Source organism: Pocillopora verrucosa, chromosome 9, assembly GCF_036669915.1.
Source record: "Pocillopora verrucosa isolate sample1 chromosome 9, ASM3666991v2, whole genome shotgun sequence".
NCBI classification, from domain to species: Eukaryota; Metazoa; Cnidaria; class Anthozoa; order Scleractinia; family Pocilloporidae; genus Pocillopora; species Pocillopora verrucosa.
In genome coordinates, this window is record NC_089320.1 from 12,971,028 (window position 1) to 12,986,938 (window position 15,911).

General features: G+C 37.2%; 3 protein-coding genes across 3 annotated transcripts; 1 reads left to right on the forward strand and 2 right to left on the reverse strand.

Annotated features, from left to right (window-relative positions):
• The first annotated feature begins 14 nt into the window (after positions 1-14).
• LOC131798852 (cytochrome b5 domain-containing protein 1) lies at positions 15-3,132 on the forward strand. The gene is made up of 4 exons (XM_059116513.2): positions 15-234; positions 772-848; positions 1,646-1,864; positions 2,705-3,132. The coding sequence occupies exons 1-4, from the start codon at positions 99-101 to the stop codon at positions 2,933-2,935; spliced, it is 663 nt and encodes a 220-aa protein (XP_058972496.2). The 5' UTR covers positions 15-98; the 3' UTR covers positions 2,936-3,132.
• Positions 3,133-4,653: 1,521 nt separating this feature from the next.
• LOC131798862 (tetratricopeptide repeat protein 17-like) lies at positions 4,654-9,248 on the reverse strand. The gene is made up of 3 exons (XM_059116523.2): positions 8,886-9,248; positions 6,560-6,791; positions 4,654-5,434 (listed from the first exon to the last, which is right to left on the reverse strand). Exons 1-3 carry the CDS (start codon positions 9,140-9,142, stop codon positions 4,898-4,900), a joined length of 1,026 nt encoding a protein of 341 aa, XP_058972506.1. The 5' UTR covers positions 9,143-9,248; the 3' UTR covers positions 4,654-4,897.
• A 922-nt stretch (positions 9,249-10,170) lies between these two features.
• On the reverse strand, positions 10,171-15,889 carry LOC131798863 (uncharacterized). The gene is made up of 6 exons (XM_059116524.2): positions 15,583-15,889; positions 13,526-13,875; positions 12,878-13,046; positions 12,365-12,453; positions 12,051-12,101; positions 10,171-11,441 (listed from the first exon to the last, which is right to left on the reverse strand). Exons 1-6 carry the CDS (start codon positions 15,758-15,760, stop codon positions 11,352-11,354), a joined length of 927 nt encoding a protein of 308 aa, XP_058972507.2. The 5' UTR covers positions 15,761-15,889; the 3' UTR covers positions 10,171-11,351.
• Between the last annotated feature and the right edge of the window lie 22 nt (positions 15,890-15,911).

Genomic DNA, 15,911 nt, shown 5'->3' on the forward strand with positions numbered 1-15,911 from the left:
CTAACGATATGCGTTTCCAAGGAAACAGTTCCAAGTGCATGATATTGCGTTTGTTTCAGGGAAAGAGGAACGTTTAAATTGAACAAGAGCTGAAAACTATGCCAGGAATCCCCTCAAAACGACCAAGGTATTACACACCAAACGAAGTTAGTATCCACAATACGTTAAAAGATCTATGGGTATCGTTTTTGGGCAAAGTTTACGACCTTACTCCGATGTGCGAAAAACATGCAGGTACGTAACTTCCACAGCTGAGTTATTTTAACGACTTCAAGTTATATACCATCACGGTGATAGATAAAACCCTTCAATTTTTTCTGCCTCTATGAAGCAATGAGAACTTCTAACTAGCATATAAAGCTGTTAAACGATCGATCAAGGAGCGAGTGTCCTGCGCACTGGTCAAGCTTTTATTTTACGTTGATGCGAAACATCTGAAGAAAATAGCATTGAAACGTATTCATCTAAATGTCTATTCTTACGTAAATGCTTTGGACTTGACAATAATTGTCAATTGTTTTGTGTGATTGTTCGGGTTGGGAGGGCTCTGCAAAAAGTTTTTAAGTCAGTGACTGACTCAAGCATTTTTAAACTGAAACTCTAAGTCGATTGAAACTGAAACGGAAATCAACACTGGAGTCACATGAAGAGGGGTTTGACAATCACATTTTAAAAGTCCCCTCGTGAAAACTTATTGATTACAATACACAATTGACAGTAAGAAGTGCAACTTTTCTTTTACAAAGCTCTGTAAATTTCTTGATATTTCAGGTGATGTTCTTCTGAAGCCCATCATCGAAGCAGCAGGAAAGGATATTACACACTGGTTTGATAAGAAAACAAAAGATGTAAGCTCGTGTGTTTTATGATATTTGTGTTGGCTTTGAGCCATTAGAAGTCACCCGATTCAAAGTAACGGTGTTTATAACCGAACAGTGATGAGATCGAAGAGACCACTGATGATTTCTTCAACGTAACTGAACATTTTACAGACAGATTCCATTTTGTTGTGTCTACTCAAAAATAGACTGTATGTGATGATATCAAATTGTGGTAAAAACAAAGAAAGTGGTACCTGGGCAGCAGAGGAGTGTGTTACTGGTGCTCATGGCACTATAAATTCTGTGTTTGAGCCAATTAGTGGCCTACCCAGCCAGAGCTTATCTCGGTTTTCTTAGCATGAAGCAACTGTAGAATCACTACTTCCTCCTGGATGGGATGTCAGTCCATTACAATATTACCCTCCAGAATTTCTTCGGCCTTCCTTGAATTCGACAATACCCAACTGTATACTCCCAGAGTGGAGAGAAGTGCTGTGAGAGTAAACTATTCAGCCTAACCATTTAAACCATAAGAGTGAACAGCATCTAGTTTCTCCTTACAATAATACTGCTGAATCATTCATTTAAGATCATGAGAATAAAGGAAATGATCACCAACTTAAGAAGCTCTTGATTGTTAAACAAATTTTCTTTGTCAGCACCTTGGGAAATGTGTAGATAACAGTATAGAGAATATACATATTGATGTCAGGGTTTAAAGGGTTAAACCATTGGACCACTGTGTCTCTCTTCATGGTTCTGTGGTACTCTATCATTAACCTTACACAGCCAATGGGTAATACTCGATTTTTTCTCTATCCAAGATCCGAACTCACATTGATCCTGTAACCAAGTGTAAATTCTATTACACACCAAGAGGAAGGTTCATTCACACTCCTCCACGATGTCCCCGCACAGACTGGGCAAATGACTTTGGACGACCATGGTGGAAAGATGATTCTTACTGCATTGGTGTGCTTTCTGCACAAACAAGGAAAATCAGAATAATCAATACCCTTACTTCCCAAGAACAAACCATTGAGGTTAGTGTCTGAATTCTTTCAGACTTTTGTATCCCAGGGAATTCTTGAGATAGTGTAGAAATGTACAGAATGATTTTTAAGATCTGGAAAACATATGGAACTTTTAAACAAAGAATAAGTCTTGAACAAATCTAGGAAGAAGCATTGGTTTTTCCCAAGCTTTTAGATCATGACTTGTACAAATGCTGATTGGTACACTGACAGACTGAATTTTACCATATTATTATCTAGACAAGTTGATCAAAACAAGTGGACCAAAACAAGGTTAATTTGTGGTTACATTGTATAATTGTTTTGAAATTGTTGTTGTCTGGATATAGCAATGTTTATACAGAGCTCTCAAGAAGATTTGTGAGCAAAGAGGGAGATTTTCAACCACATTGCTTTCAATTGTGATGCATCACCTTCCTGAGGGAGGGGGGATGGCTTTCAACTGTGATGCATCACCTTCCAGTCAGGGGAAGGGGGAAAACTTCTCTGGGAAATTGTAGAAAACAAAGGAGCTATGATGTGAATTCCTTTATTTGGAGCAAGAATTTCCACTGTTTAAAAGTGTTTGAAACAAGTACAAAGGGAACAAGGAGTAAATTATATTGAGAAAGATAATTGATTTCACAGGCACTTAAGTCAAGAAGAAATTTGCTTTCTCAAAATTAACATTTTAAATCAGAAACCCTAAATGCATAAGAAATAATAGTTTCAGCATGAGAGCACAATACTAAATTTATTTGCATGAGGTTTGAGAGCTTAGTACATAACAAACATGCTCTTGATGTGATATTGAAAAAACTGTGGGTGAAGTCCAATTTTCTTCCCTAATCCTTTTCTTCTTCTCTAAAGGTTTGCTCTGAGGAGATACTAACTGAAATTCAAGACCGCTACTTGAAATATAATGCCCATGCTGCCAGCTATACATGGAAGTACAATGGAAGGAACTTGGATATGAATAAAACACTGGAAGAGAATGGAGTTGCTGATGAAAGTGAAGAATTCTATAAACTGAGCATGAATGAGGAACTATTCCTACCAGCCTTACATCTGTATTTAAATGATGATTTGACAGAAGCTTAGTAAATTAATTTAAGGTTAACCCTCATTTACTCCTTGTGTGCAGAGCTCCATAGAGTCTTCATCCAGGTTTTTGTGTTTGGGGAGAAAATGATTTGTGTTGCTGAAGTTAACAAAGTTCAAAACTTCTTCAAAGGTGTTTGTAGTACTTGTAAATAATTTGGAACTGAATATCTGTTAAATAAAGTGTAAATAGTTGATCTTGGGAGTGAAGGAGTGATACAGAAGGTATTTCATACTTAAGGCCAGTTCTCAGATAATCTGGGACATATATATTGTTTGCTTACTTTCCCCACAATTTTCTTGGTTAATTTTCTAGTGGAAATTGGAGTGTGACTGAAATACTTCACCCATTGAGGGTCAACAGTTTCTATCAGTTCCTTTGTTTCTTGACACTAAATTGTTTGGATTATCATATTTAAGATGTTGGCTGTAAAATTTGTAGGTCAATCTGAGCTGGGAAACAACATCACTATTCTACAAGTACAATTGGGTGGTGCCAGAATTACCTCTCTTCCACACCCAGAATAGAGTGGTCTCACTCTTGTTCTGTTAATAACTTGAGTTCACAGCCCAAAAGGTAAATGCTAGAGTAGGATAGAGCAAGAATTTTTAAGAAGGCTTGTGGGAAGAAGGGAACATGTCAATATTTTATTTCATGTATCCTTTGAAACTCTTACTTTTTGCTCTCAAGTTACAAATTCTCCAGCATACCCTGTGAGATCATTGTGCCCACATCTCTTTTCACCCACTCACTTAGTCCTTTTCTGAACTAACTGACCCTTGAGGTGACACAAGGGATCTCTACCCAACCTTCTCTACTGCTACTTTCACACTGTCTCAAGGGTCAACACCCTGTCAGTTTTTTGCAAGGTTTCTTTTGGTCTTCTACAGTTTTTCCTCCCAAGGAATTTCAAGCATGGATTTTTCTAGTCCCCCCCTTACTTCATGTTTAATACAAAGACATTGAGTGAGACCACCAGCAGAATGACTACCTTCTAAGTTCATTCATGTGTGGGCCTATGTACAGCATCCCTCATTCCCCTTGGAGAGAATAAAGTAGTTTGTACCTGATATTCCTGTGAGGAGACAGGAAAGCTTTACACAAGCCATCCTGAGTTGCTCTCATCCTTATCATGTCTATAATGGCAAGAGAGTCAACTGTCTTCTCTGGATGTTAAGGGAGCTACATCAAAATTTGTGAGAGTTGAAAAATTTAGCCTACAATGAAATTGTTATTTCATTCCTTATTGATTTTTTTCTTCTTTTGTTGTATTTCTCACATTTTCATTCTCTCTTTCCCCTCTAATGTTTGTCAACCAAAGCAAACTATTATTTCATAGTTTCCTTTCATAAGTGAAAAAGGCAATTTCCATGTAGCAATAAAATAAATCAACATTTTGTGACAAAACTAACATGGTGACCATTAAACTCCTTGAAGCGATGAACATCTAAATTCTCCCCATAATAGCCATACACTATCCTGCAAAGAAGTGATGAGAATACTAAGGCAGAAGTTGTTATCTTGATCTAACACCAAACTCTCAAAACTAATTAAAAAAGAAAAGTGTATCAGTTTGAGTGAAGAAAGGGGAGAAAGGGGAGAGAATAAACAATAAAATCTTAGGGATTAAAAATTTTAAAAGTGGGACAGATAATTTTGAAATCAGACATGACTTTTTTATAAACTCAACCAACAAGATTCCCATGTTCCACACAGCTGTTGTGACATTCCTTTATTATAAACAACTAATTTTCATACAAATATCAATTTTTTATAAAACAGCTTCAGTGACTCTGCCTTGCAGGGTCTAGGACCAGAGAAGTCAAACACTCACAAGGTTGTTTTCATCTGTCCAAATTCTTGAAAAACAAGGTTTGCATTTGCAAAGATGTATTTTAAAGACATCATATTATGCAAAAAAAAGTCTCAGAGTTCTTAAATAAACAGCTACAGCAAAATACTCATGTGATTGGTCTCCTCCTAGGTCTTTTCCCATCAACCCAGAGCTGCATTCTGGTGTTTTTTATCCCACGGCCTTCACTTGTAAGTGTCATGAAGTAGACTGTTGCCAAGACGACAACCACAAGAAGGCCAATGATTAAGAATGTATATGCATTTGTAGTAGAAGTTGATGGTGATCCAATCTCCCTCAGATGTAGTTCTGCTAGCTCAAATGATGGGTTAAGGTCCAGCACATGTCTGAAGTGGATCCCAGCTTCTTCCAGGTCTCCATTTGCTCTGAGAATTTCACCAAGAGTAAAATGCTGAAGCCAGCAGTTATGTTCGGATGGTTGCATTTCTAGTGATCTTCGCGCAAGGATTGCAGCGTCCTGAATATAGTTCAAATTGAAAAGGACCTTGGCAAGATTTAAGAGGGCATCAGCATCATTTGGTGAAAAATACAATGCTTTTCTGAAACACTCTATAGAGTGGTATGTGCTTCCTCTAATTCTCCAGAAATTTCCAATGTGATTACAAACAACAACTGAATTAGGACTCTGCAGGAAAGCAAACAAAATAAATGTAAAGAGAAATAACTACACTTCCATAAGAGCACAGGTGGTTTTTAAAAATATCTGTGATCATGCTGTGGAAATTAATTAGCAGTCATGAAGGGGGGGGGGGGGGGGTTAGTAGGGGGGAACCAGAAAGGGGTGAGATGAAAGTTCAAATAATAAAAAAGATGCAAGTTCAAGAGAGCTGGTGTCCCAGCTTTCTTGAAACCTTCCATGACTTGTGTATTGATATTTTCTTGAATCTCTGATCTATTGACATTCCTTGCTAAAGAGAAAATCATAAAAATAAAGTTGTTAGAGGGTCAAATCATAGATTTCCCTCTACTTCTTTGCAGAAATGTTTGTGTGAAAATTGCTGTTTTACACTTTAATGAGTAAGAGAAATTTAAGACTGATTTTTCTAGGTGGATTTTTATGAGAAAGAGTAATTTAAAATTACTTAGACAAATGTTCAAAGGAAAATAAACAAGTAAAAAGCAATTATAGAGATATTACAAGGAACAAGAAACTACCTATGTAGGAAATATATTGGTATACTTTATGGCAGTCAAGCTGAGGAGTCATAGTCATTTCTGCCGTATAGAGAAGTTTTCAATTGAGTTCCAAAAAACAACAAATTAATTACAACTACCAATCAGAACAAGGGTTAACATTATCCTTCACCCTTTAAGTCCTAGGAGTGATTATCAACATATTAACCAGCAAACAGGTAATGAAAATACTCAAACTCATCAGGAAGAAGTTTTTATCTTGATCTTGCACCAAATTCCCGTAACTAATTTACAAGGAATTGTGTAGCAGCAAGTGGAGAGAATTAATAATCAGGTATTGGGAGTTAAAGGGTTAAACAGTAGAACTCAAAGTAAAAATGGACAAAGTGCTTGGAGCACGGGAAAACACAAGTCATCAAGTTGGGTTGGTTTTACTTTTAAATCTGATTGGTTGAGAGGGTGGCCTACAAAAAAGCAAAACCAAAGCAACACAGGATCATTTTCGATAGTCTATTAAAAATTGCTCTACACTACCAATGATAAGTTTGTCAATAGGATTCAAAGGGCCATATGGAATAAGCCATTTCTGTAAAACACTTTGCAACCATTTACTTACTTCTTCAATAGCTCTTCTCAAGTTTGATTCTATAACACCTAAGTCGATGTCTTCCATATCATTCTTCTTAAATAGCATTGCTACATCAGGCTCCATAAATGTTGGATGGTACTCTCGGTTAGCTATTCCTTCTAAGTGGTCATAAGATGTCTCATTAACTGAGGATCCACATGTTAACTGGGGTGCAGGAAATAATTCAAGGGATGTAGGACCTACTGCACCGACAACAGGACTGTGAATGAAAAAAAAATCAACAAACTGAACAATTATTAATTTCAAAAAGATTGTTGGTGAAGAGAAATGTTATTCACTTGCTATAGAGGAAAGAAAGAATATCTGCTTTCCACCAAGAAACAAACTTCAGAAATCTCAGATTTCACAGGCACACACTCTAAACCTGAGCTTGAGAAAACTCATGATCAACCCTTTCAATCCCATGTAACTTCTCCTTACAGTAACCATACATTATCCAGCAAACAGGTAATGAGATCTCTCAAACCCATCAGGTTCAAGTTATTAACATGATCTAACACCAAATTCTTTTTACTGATTGACAAGGAAATGTTTAGCAGCTAAAGAGGAGAGTTTACAATCAGATGTTTGGACTAAAGGCAGATATGGCTCAGATATGGTCCAGATATGAAGTATTTCAAAAAACTAGAAGCCGAAATATTAGAAAATGAAATAACAGTCAAATAATAAATCCCTTATTTGATGGCTTAACATAGAATACAAGCAGATATTTTGCTCATTGACCATATTTTTCCTTGCCCCTACAGGGCTCAGAAAATGCCAAGCAACTTGCACAATATCCATGCATATAACTATAAATTTAGGTGTATGACTGAAGACTGAATCCTCACTGGTGCCTTAAAAGTTTTCTTTGTCTTTATGCAAAAATTTAATGCTTGACATTGTTTGCTGAACAAAGATAATAATGAAAGAAATTCATACAACAAATTATTTGCTTATGATGGCAGCAACATTTAAGCAACACAAATAAGTTTAAATATAATATTTGTGTTGTAACTTTGTATCATATGCAAACTTGACCGCCTCAAATAAATAACCCATAAGTACTGATAATACCCTCTCTGACCGACCTCATGCCCAGACAAAAATAACTCTTTTGTTTTGACTTCACAGCTGACTTATTCAGACTGAAAATCAGATTCAACTTTTCAAATTTTCTAAAAAAAGAAGACTGAAGACAAAACTGAGAGTTACATTGCCAAAATCAGTTCTGAACTTGTTTAAATATTAATATCAACTTCAAGTTGCCCACAAACTGTTGAAAGCTACTCTAGCTATCAATTATTAATTATCACTTCCTATTTTCCACAACAGACTGCCAAACCATGAGATATCTTAATTAAAAAAACAAATATTACGCATGCTGATGATAGGGAAAATAATTGTCAGTGTGCTGAATGAGGGTATCTTGATCTTCGGAGCTAACTTGAAAATTTTGGAGTCCCCTGTGGCTGTACCATACGCATACGTTTAAAAAGTAATGTAAACAAGCTTATCAAAACTACTGCATGCGAGGGCAGGTGAAGAGGCCATTAAAAAAATTCTGATGACACGCAAAGGTATCGGTGATCGACGTCAAATAATATCGAAAAAACTGTCTCAATTTGGCTCATTCGCTTGAAAAATCGAATGAAGATGAATTTACAACAAAATTTTCCTAGTTTTTCCGACCAAATGTAGCTGCTTATCCACTAAAATAATAATTAAAAAAACTTCTCCGAAACACTGGTTTTTGCTAACATTTGTCAGACTGAGGTGAAACCTGTAAAACTGTATTGATTCATGCAAAACCAAGTAAGTATTTGATGCCTTTTTAAAGTCACCATCGGTTTCCAACCCACTCGATGATGGCTGGTTAATCCGTCGCCAACTAACACATAAACAAGTTCTCATAAAAATAATTCTGCAATCAAAGGAGTAAAAAATACCGAAAAATAATTTCTCTCCTAACAACCAGAGCGGGTTTACAGTTCATTAGTACTTTGTACCGCGAAGACTTCAAATGCAAATTAAACACGTTGCCTCATTCGTGTTTATCTCGTGGCTTCAACTGAACGTCACAAACTTCAAAATCATAACTTCAGATTTAATTTAAAAATAATCCGCTTAACAGAAATAATTCTTGTAGCGAAAAAAATGGAAGAAAGTAACACGTGAAAAACAGGAGTAATCTTCGTGATCGGCCGTGTCCGTAATATGCGCTATGCATGGCCTTGCCGCACGTCAAAACAAACCAAGTTTACACTTGCCAATTAAAGGCTACTTTGGCCTACAATTTCACGGATACACTCACCTCAGTCCCTGAGATCTGCCCTTATTGCACTGGTCGCAGTTTGTTTTCCTACCGCTTCCCGTCTTAGGAGGGTTAGTTTTCGTTAGAATCAATAACACGGGGTCGGATTTCAGAATATCACCTTCACTGCTGGCCCGTACGACTCCATCTCGTTCGTTTAGAATCCAGTGTGTAGCCCCCATAGTATCTGAACTCCATAAACTGGCCGAGACAATGTACAGAGCCAGGTACGGGAAATACGGGTAATCCCCACTCATCGCTGGGGTTGCAACAAGGGTGAATTATATTGAAAGTACAAAAGGATTATGGAACAACATACACACACACAAAATCGACTTTTGGTAACGCTCCCACTGAGCATGCCCTGTGAGTTCTATACTATAGCAAAATGAAGTGAGGTATCCCGGATTGAAAACAAAGAGCTCCTAGACGGGTTACTTTTAGTCGCTATGGGTAACACAGCGGTAAAATCGTCTATGATATTTTCTGGTTTCAGAGTACTCCATTTTTCTGGTAATTCTATGTCTGGTGTAATACGAATAATAAAAGAAGATAACATGGGGAATACTCAAACTAACGCCTCAATTTTTTAAAACTTGTGACTAAACATCTAAAACGTGGGAACAACTTTAGTGCCTTTTTCCGGGGGGTAGGGGGAGTGGGGTAAAATTTAGAGTTTTTCCACACCTGGATAGATTTCCTAGGATATTGTTTTAGGAACAAAAGGGTTTATCATTTTCAATATTGCAAATTATCATCCCCACACATTGCGTCTCATGTGGGAGTCGTTTCTAGTCATTTCGCGATGCCATATAGTTACATATACTGAATAGAGGGGGTAAGTTTCTTAAGAAACTGTAGTGCTGCGTCGGTGGGGAGTATGACTAGATAATTTGGTTTTATCAACTGAGTTGATAATGTAAATTGGCCACCGTAAGAGTTTCTAAGCTGACGTTTCGAGCGTTCGTCCTTCTTCAGAGCGAATGAGACAGTCAGCTAGAAAGACAAACCCACATACAGAGAGACGGACGGACAAAGGGACAGACAGGCAGGGAGACAGACAGACGGATAGGCACTGCAGACAGTCAGACGAACAGATAGATAGCCAAAGAGACACACGGACGGACACAGACATAAGCAAGAAAACGAGCAGATATGCAGACCAGTAGAGAGACCAGGGACAGACGGACGGACAGAGAGACAGACCAGCAAAATACAAGCAAGCAACCATACAGAGTTAATCCAGTATCTTTCACTAATATGATAATAATAACAATAATCGGGATCATTAATAGAGAAACTGAACTACACTTGCACACATACACATGGTCCTAAAATAGTCGGAGTGCGCACCTACCCGAGACGCTTAGTTAACTTAGGTTTAGGGCTACGAAGTCAGAGATTACATCTCTTTGATTCTGCAAGACTTGAGATAGTCTTGAACTTTTGCACTACTTTTTAATCAATTACAATCAAAACTAAAGCCAGTCGTGATTGGCTACTTGAGTTTTTATGTTCTATGAGCAGATTACACGTATTCATAACTTCGAGTTCACATTGGCTCTCGGCGATAATTACCTTTTCTTTGATTGGCTGTTGCGATTGCTTTAGATGTACTTTACTGGGCCACGTGATTAGTTTTAAACTGACTCAACCCATCACATGCAAACTAAAACCAAGCCCGACTTGATCACGCACTTCTCACTGAGAATTCTCAATGCAAGGGTCTTCATTAAACTTTCATTCCCCACCATTGGCGATGATGAATATCTTTCGCTCTAGGTGTTGCACCCTGAGCACAAAACTTCACACAGATCCTCTCTGACAATTCTTCCTTTAGTTTATTCCACAAGGAAATAAATTCATTGTTGAATTGTAACATCTAACTAAGTTACAACGCGTTGTAACTTAGTTAGATGTTACAATTCAACAATGAATTTATTACTTACTTACAATAATGGTTAGAAGTGGAACCAGCCAGATACATGTATATTGATCAAGCCAATCAATGATAATTTATAGCCTCAATCTAGCAAATATCCAGTCTAGTAAATAAATATACCGGTATATCTATAAATAATGTAAAATCTGCGTTAGTGTATTCAGTAGAAGGTAATGTGTCAGTTACATTTATTGCTAAACTCATTAAAACAGCGATGATGCTTTGACGTGTGAAAAGTGTTGCGATTGCCGCAAATGCGTCTAAGATTTAATGAATAAATAACCAACGTAAGCTAGTTCAAGTTAGTAATTGATGCAATAACGAGTTCTGTTAACATTTTAAAATTTTGTTAAGTGTAAAAAGATTCTGCGAGAGGAACACGACGCTGGTGATTACGACGGCTAGCACACAAGAGTAGTCCTGCGTGAGAGAGGAGCGTGTCTGCTCTCTCTTGCACGCGGCTCTTTCGGTCTTTCCGGGCTTTCATGCAGGCTAAGAAGTGAAACGACTTTAGAGTTTCTTCATCATAGTTCCATAACAACGCCAACAGGATGAACGACGAAAGAAATTTCCAGGAAGAAATTTCCAAGGGCCTCTTCTAAGGTACTTCTGACCTGTATATGAGAGAAGAAATAGTCATCAAATCAATGCGAAACTTGCTGGTTGAAGTACGTCTTTCCGTCATACACTTCTATACTTGATCTAAACACTTCTAAATAGTCTCCTTGGACCTTCATGTATCCTTGCGCAACGTTCCTTGCCACTGACGGTACGTTACGCAACATTTTTCGCACTATGTTTTGTCAAGCACAGCCTACCACCCACCTCAATTTGTCAGGTTACCCTGAAAATTTTGCAGGTATATTCACCCTTTAACCCCCAAGAATGATTTAAGCATCTGATTTCTCTAAACAGTATCACCAATAAATCAAACATTAGGGTCACGAGAATATAGTAAATTATTACAAACTCAAGAAGCTCTTGACTGTTAGACAAATTCTCCTAACAAGTACTATAGGAAATGTATAAATAACAGTATGGAGAACTTGCATGCTGATGTTAGGATGTAAAGGGTGAACATACTCAAACTTCTAGGGGGGATAAGAACCCAGACTTGTCCAACCAAAGAACAGCATGCTTACCATTATGCTACTACATTTCCTTTTACTCTCAAGTAGAATTTGCTCATCAAAATGGTGCCAAGCCTTACATTTGAGGCTTACCTTTAATGAGTGTTCAAAGTCACAGTACACCCACACCTCATCTTGCAATGTCTGTAAAAAGCCAAATGAATCTGAGTTCACTGCTTAGTAGTCTGTAGCAAGTTACCTATCACAGTTCCACTATGTTTCCTAACAGTTCACAAGTAATCCATTTAAACTAATAATAGACAAGTAATCCATCTAAACTAATGATAGAAAAGCTGTTATGGTTGAAAGTCTTTCCCTAGATTACATGCCTTGTCTTAGTGTTATTACTGGCAATATCAGCACATTTCTCAACATACATAAGAATACTCCATGGTTAAATTCCTGACCTGAAGTTTTGCATTGCAGTAAGGAAGATGACCTTCTTGGATCAATGAGCATACTTTCTTCCAAAGTTGTTTTATTGTGAAATTCTCCTCTGTATTGCAAAAAAGAACACCTCTATGATTAATCATACCTGACCCAAGCCTAATTCTAATGCGACAACCAATTTGAAGCTTCAACATCCCCCCCTCCCCCCTCAGCAATCCCCAAGGCATTTGAACTTTTGTAGATTGGTTTGTTCAAATTCCTGCTCCCCAGTGTGAAATTGTGTTCAAGTACCACACCCAAGTGCCAGATTTCATCATCAATATTTTATAAAAGCAAAATCAGCGACAATGACTTTAAACAAATACTATACTATAGATAGACTATACTATAGATACTTCTATATAGTATACTATACTATATATAAACTCTTCAAAGATACCAAGGCAATCACATGATAAGGACATAATTAGAATGAATGACTCTATTGACAAACTTAAACTGGTATATATAAAAGAAGGTAATTCATGTACCTTTTAAGGAACCTTTTTTGGCACAAACAATCCATTTTCCTCGTTGATGATAATCCAATCCATACTGTTGCTTCACTTGGAGAAGGTCTGTCTCCTTGAATTTTTCCAAAACAGTCTCTTTTTCTTTCCCTTTCCTGCAATTGATATGTGGAGGACTGACACACCACAACTTGACATAGGAAAGAAAAGAATAATTTAGCCAAAATTAACAAAAATTTCAAGTAACCCAAAATAATGATCTTTGTTTCTTAGTGAACATTGCCAATAAGTCTACAGATGTATTAGATTAACATCCAGCTAAGTCCCAGGATCCATCTGGTAACTCACCCAATTGATGGTCATAACTTTCCTAGTAAATTAGGGAAGAGAATCTGACTCGAGTTGTTTGAAGGTTGGATAGCAATATCCACTGAATACAACACTTATCCACTGGATAGCCATTTATCCTTTGGATATTCCATTGAATAACTGGGCTTTGGTGTTATTTCAAGACAACACCCCCTTGCTGATAAGTTTGACTGTTCTCGTAATTTTTTCGCAAAATAATATTTGAATTGTGTGGATAAGAGTATAAACAGAAGAAGGTGAAAAGTAAGGGGATCACACAAGATAGCTTTTGTGTGTTTCTCTTTCTTTTCCAACACTTACTGATTTGGCTGAGGTATTTATAGGATTTAGAGCTTCCTCCAACAGTTTGCTCTTTCCACTTCCACATTTAGAACAATCTACACTACCACCCCTACTCCAGGGGCTATGGTGTTCTGCAGGATGATTGTTACATGTTCTGCTCACAATCTTCTCTTTGTCATCACCTTTCTTCAGCTGTGCTTTTTTTAAGCCTGATTTACCAGAATACACAGGTGAAAAGTCAAGTAAGTTGTCACTTGTTGATAAGAAGTTTTGCCTTAAAACTGATGATTGGTTTGGTGTCAGTTCTGAAATCACTGTCAACTTTGGGGGAAGTACCTTGAAGCACAAACAGGTTAAGGTACTCTCATCTATAAAGAAAGGAACAAGAAGAAATATTAACCCATTAAACCCTAGGAGTGACCAGCATCTAATTTCTCTTAACAGCACTACTGCTGAATCATTCATCAAGAACTGTCATTTGATAACAATAAAGGAAATGACTGCCAACTTTATGAGCTTTGATTGTTAACTAAGTTCTCCTTGTCAGTACCAAAGGAAATGAATAGGGTAAAGTATAGAGAATACAGATACTGATGTTGGGCTGTAAAAGGTTAATGCAATAATGTCATTTCTGCAATAAACCTCTGTCTGTATTCCCATTCCTGCATTTCCCTAAAAAAGAAAATCTCCATTACAGTAATAGTGTTGGTATCCATTTGGACTTGGTAGCACTTCATCATAATAATAATTACCTAATTTGCATGTGTTTGAACAATTTTACAAATTTTCCACTTAGCAAAGAAATGTAGATTGTATGAGGTTTTCACTAACTCAGGGCAACATTTCAAAGGAGAAAAATTAATTACAAAATTTCCCTTTGTACTTTTTCTTATTAATTGAGCACCATTCTCTGATGAGGTCTTCTCTGGAAGCCCTAGAAATAAAAGTGGTAGGAGAGGGAGCTTTTTGCAGCTTTCACAGTATTATACTATGATTCCAAAGGATGGAAAAGCTGTAGTTTTATTAAATGCCATTTGGTAACTGAAAGAGCTATTATATCACAATAATGGTTAAAATCTCAGAGAAATTCAAAAGAAACACAGAAGCCAAACAATAATTATCTCTTCTAATTTGTCTAACCTGCAACAACATCGGCAGTATATTCTACGCAAAGTTCTTTATAAGTTCCCTATGGCACCCACAAGGAAGACTGATGAGTTAATAAGTCCTCAAATCGCCCAAAATGCCCTTCAAATTCACTCCAAAACACTTGTTTTAGGTTAGTAACATGACTGTCTTAAAAAAACTGTGGCAAGTAATTTAGAGTTAACAACTGAGTTGAAAACGTAAATTGGCCACCATAAAGAGTTAAAAGGCTGACGTTTTGAGTGTTAGCCCTTTGTCAGAGTGATCACTCTGATGAAGGGCTAACACTCCAAATGTCAATACCCTTATTCATTTATAAAACTGTGTCCTGCAAAGCCCAAAAAAACAAGAAGTTAAAAGTCAAAAATGAGGGCAAGTGCTTAATCCCAGGAACCAAACACTAAGAAGCAGATGGTGTTTGGAACCTGTGATGAAGCAGAAACCCCATTTTTTGACATGTCTTCTCAAATGAAACCTTAGGAAATTGAACAGTGACACGTTTTCTCAAATCAAACAATGATTATTTATGCATTGTTACATTTTTCCATTCACTGAAAAAACACATTTGAATGCTACAACATTTTAGCTTTCATTTGATGAAAGTTTCATGCGGTTTCATCTGTTTTCCCCGTACGTAAACTGATCAATCTCAGTGGCATCAAAGTGTTTTATTTATTTAACGGTTAACGTTCCATACTTAAGACACGACATAAAGTTTGAGTTCCTTTCGTCGTATTTGTTCGCGCTTCTTATTTCGCAAAACACTACCACAACTTAGCTTTCATTCGATGTAGTTGCCTCCGGTGGCGATTTAATTCTTTGTGGTGGCGATTTTTTTTGTGGTGAGTTTGTTGCGGTGGCCACTATTGACCGTAAACGATCAGGAGATGCAAGTGGTATGATTGGGCACAGCAAGAGCTTACACTTACCATACCATGGCTTAAATTCTCTGGAGGGAATATGCCTCAGTCTTTTATAATCACAAAAGCCTGACAGCAAATTTCTTGCAACATCATATGGATCTGGCAAGGAAGTCACATCAGCTGAAGAGCAAACACAGCTGCCCAAAACTGACTGATGTACTGCGATAACATCATTTGAGCCCATAGATAAGAAACCAGAGCCCCCTTAAAAGCATTAAAACAGATTTTCTGTCACCAAGACACCGCTTAGCTCGAGCATTTTGTTATAAACGATACGATTTCAAATTAGAACTCAAAACACCGCAGCCGCCATTTTTTCTATCGCTCCAGTCCTC

Excerpts from the sequence above, each read along its gene's own strand:
- LOC131798862 (XM_059116523.2), bottom strand. The coding sequence starts at position 9,142 with ATGAGTGGGGATTACCCGTATTTCCCGTACCTGGCTCTGTACATTGTC. Across the intron at positions 6,792-8,885 it reads GGCAGATCTCAGGGACTGAG|TCCTGTTGTCGGTGCAGTAG; the intron begins GTGAGTGTATCC and ends TTTCATTCACAG. Across the intron at positions 5,435-6,559 it reads TGAGAAGAGCTATTGAAGAA|AGTCCTAATTCAGTTGTTGT; the intron begins GTAAGTAAATGG and ends GCTTTCCTGCAG.
- LOC131798863 (XM_059116524.2), bottom strand. The coding sequence starts at position 15,760 with ATGGGCTCAAATGATGTTATCGCAGTACATCAGTCAGTTTTGGGCAGC. Across the intron at positions 13,047-13,525 it reads TAAATACCTCAGCCAAATCA|TTGTGGTGTGTCAGTCCTCC; the intron begins GTAAGTGTTGGA and ends TCCTATGTCAAG. Across the intron at positions 12,102-12,364 it reads ACTGCAATGCAAAACTTCAG|ACATTGCAAGATGAGGTGTG; the intron begins GTCAGGAATTTA and ends GGCTTTTTACAG.
- LOC131798852 (XM_059116513.2), top strand. The coding sequence starts at position 99 with ATGCCAGGAATCCCCTCAAAACGACCAAGGTATTACACACCAAACGAA. Across the intron at positions 235-771 it reads GATGTGCGAAAAACATGCAG|GTGATGTTCTTCTGAAGCCC; the intron begins GTACGTAACTTC and ends TTGATATTTCAG. Across the intron at positions 1,865-2,704 it reads CCCAAGAACAAACCATTGAG|GTTTGCTCTGAGGAGATACT; the intron begins GTTAGTGTCTGA and ends TCTTCTCTAAAG.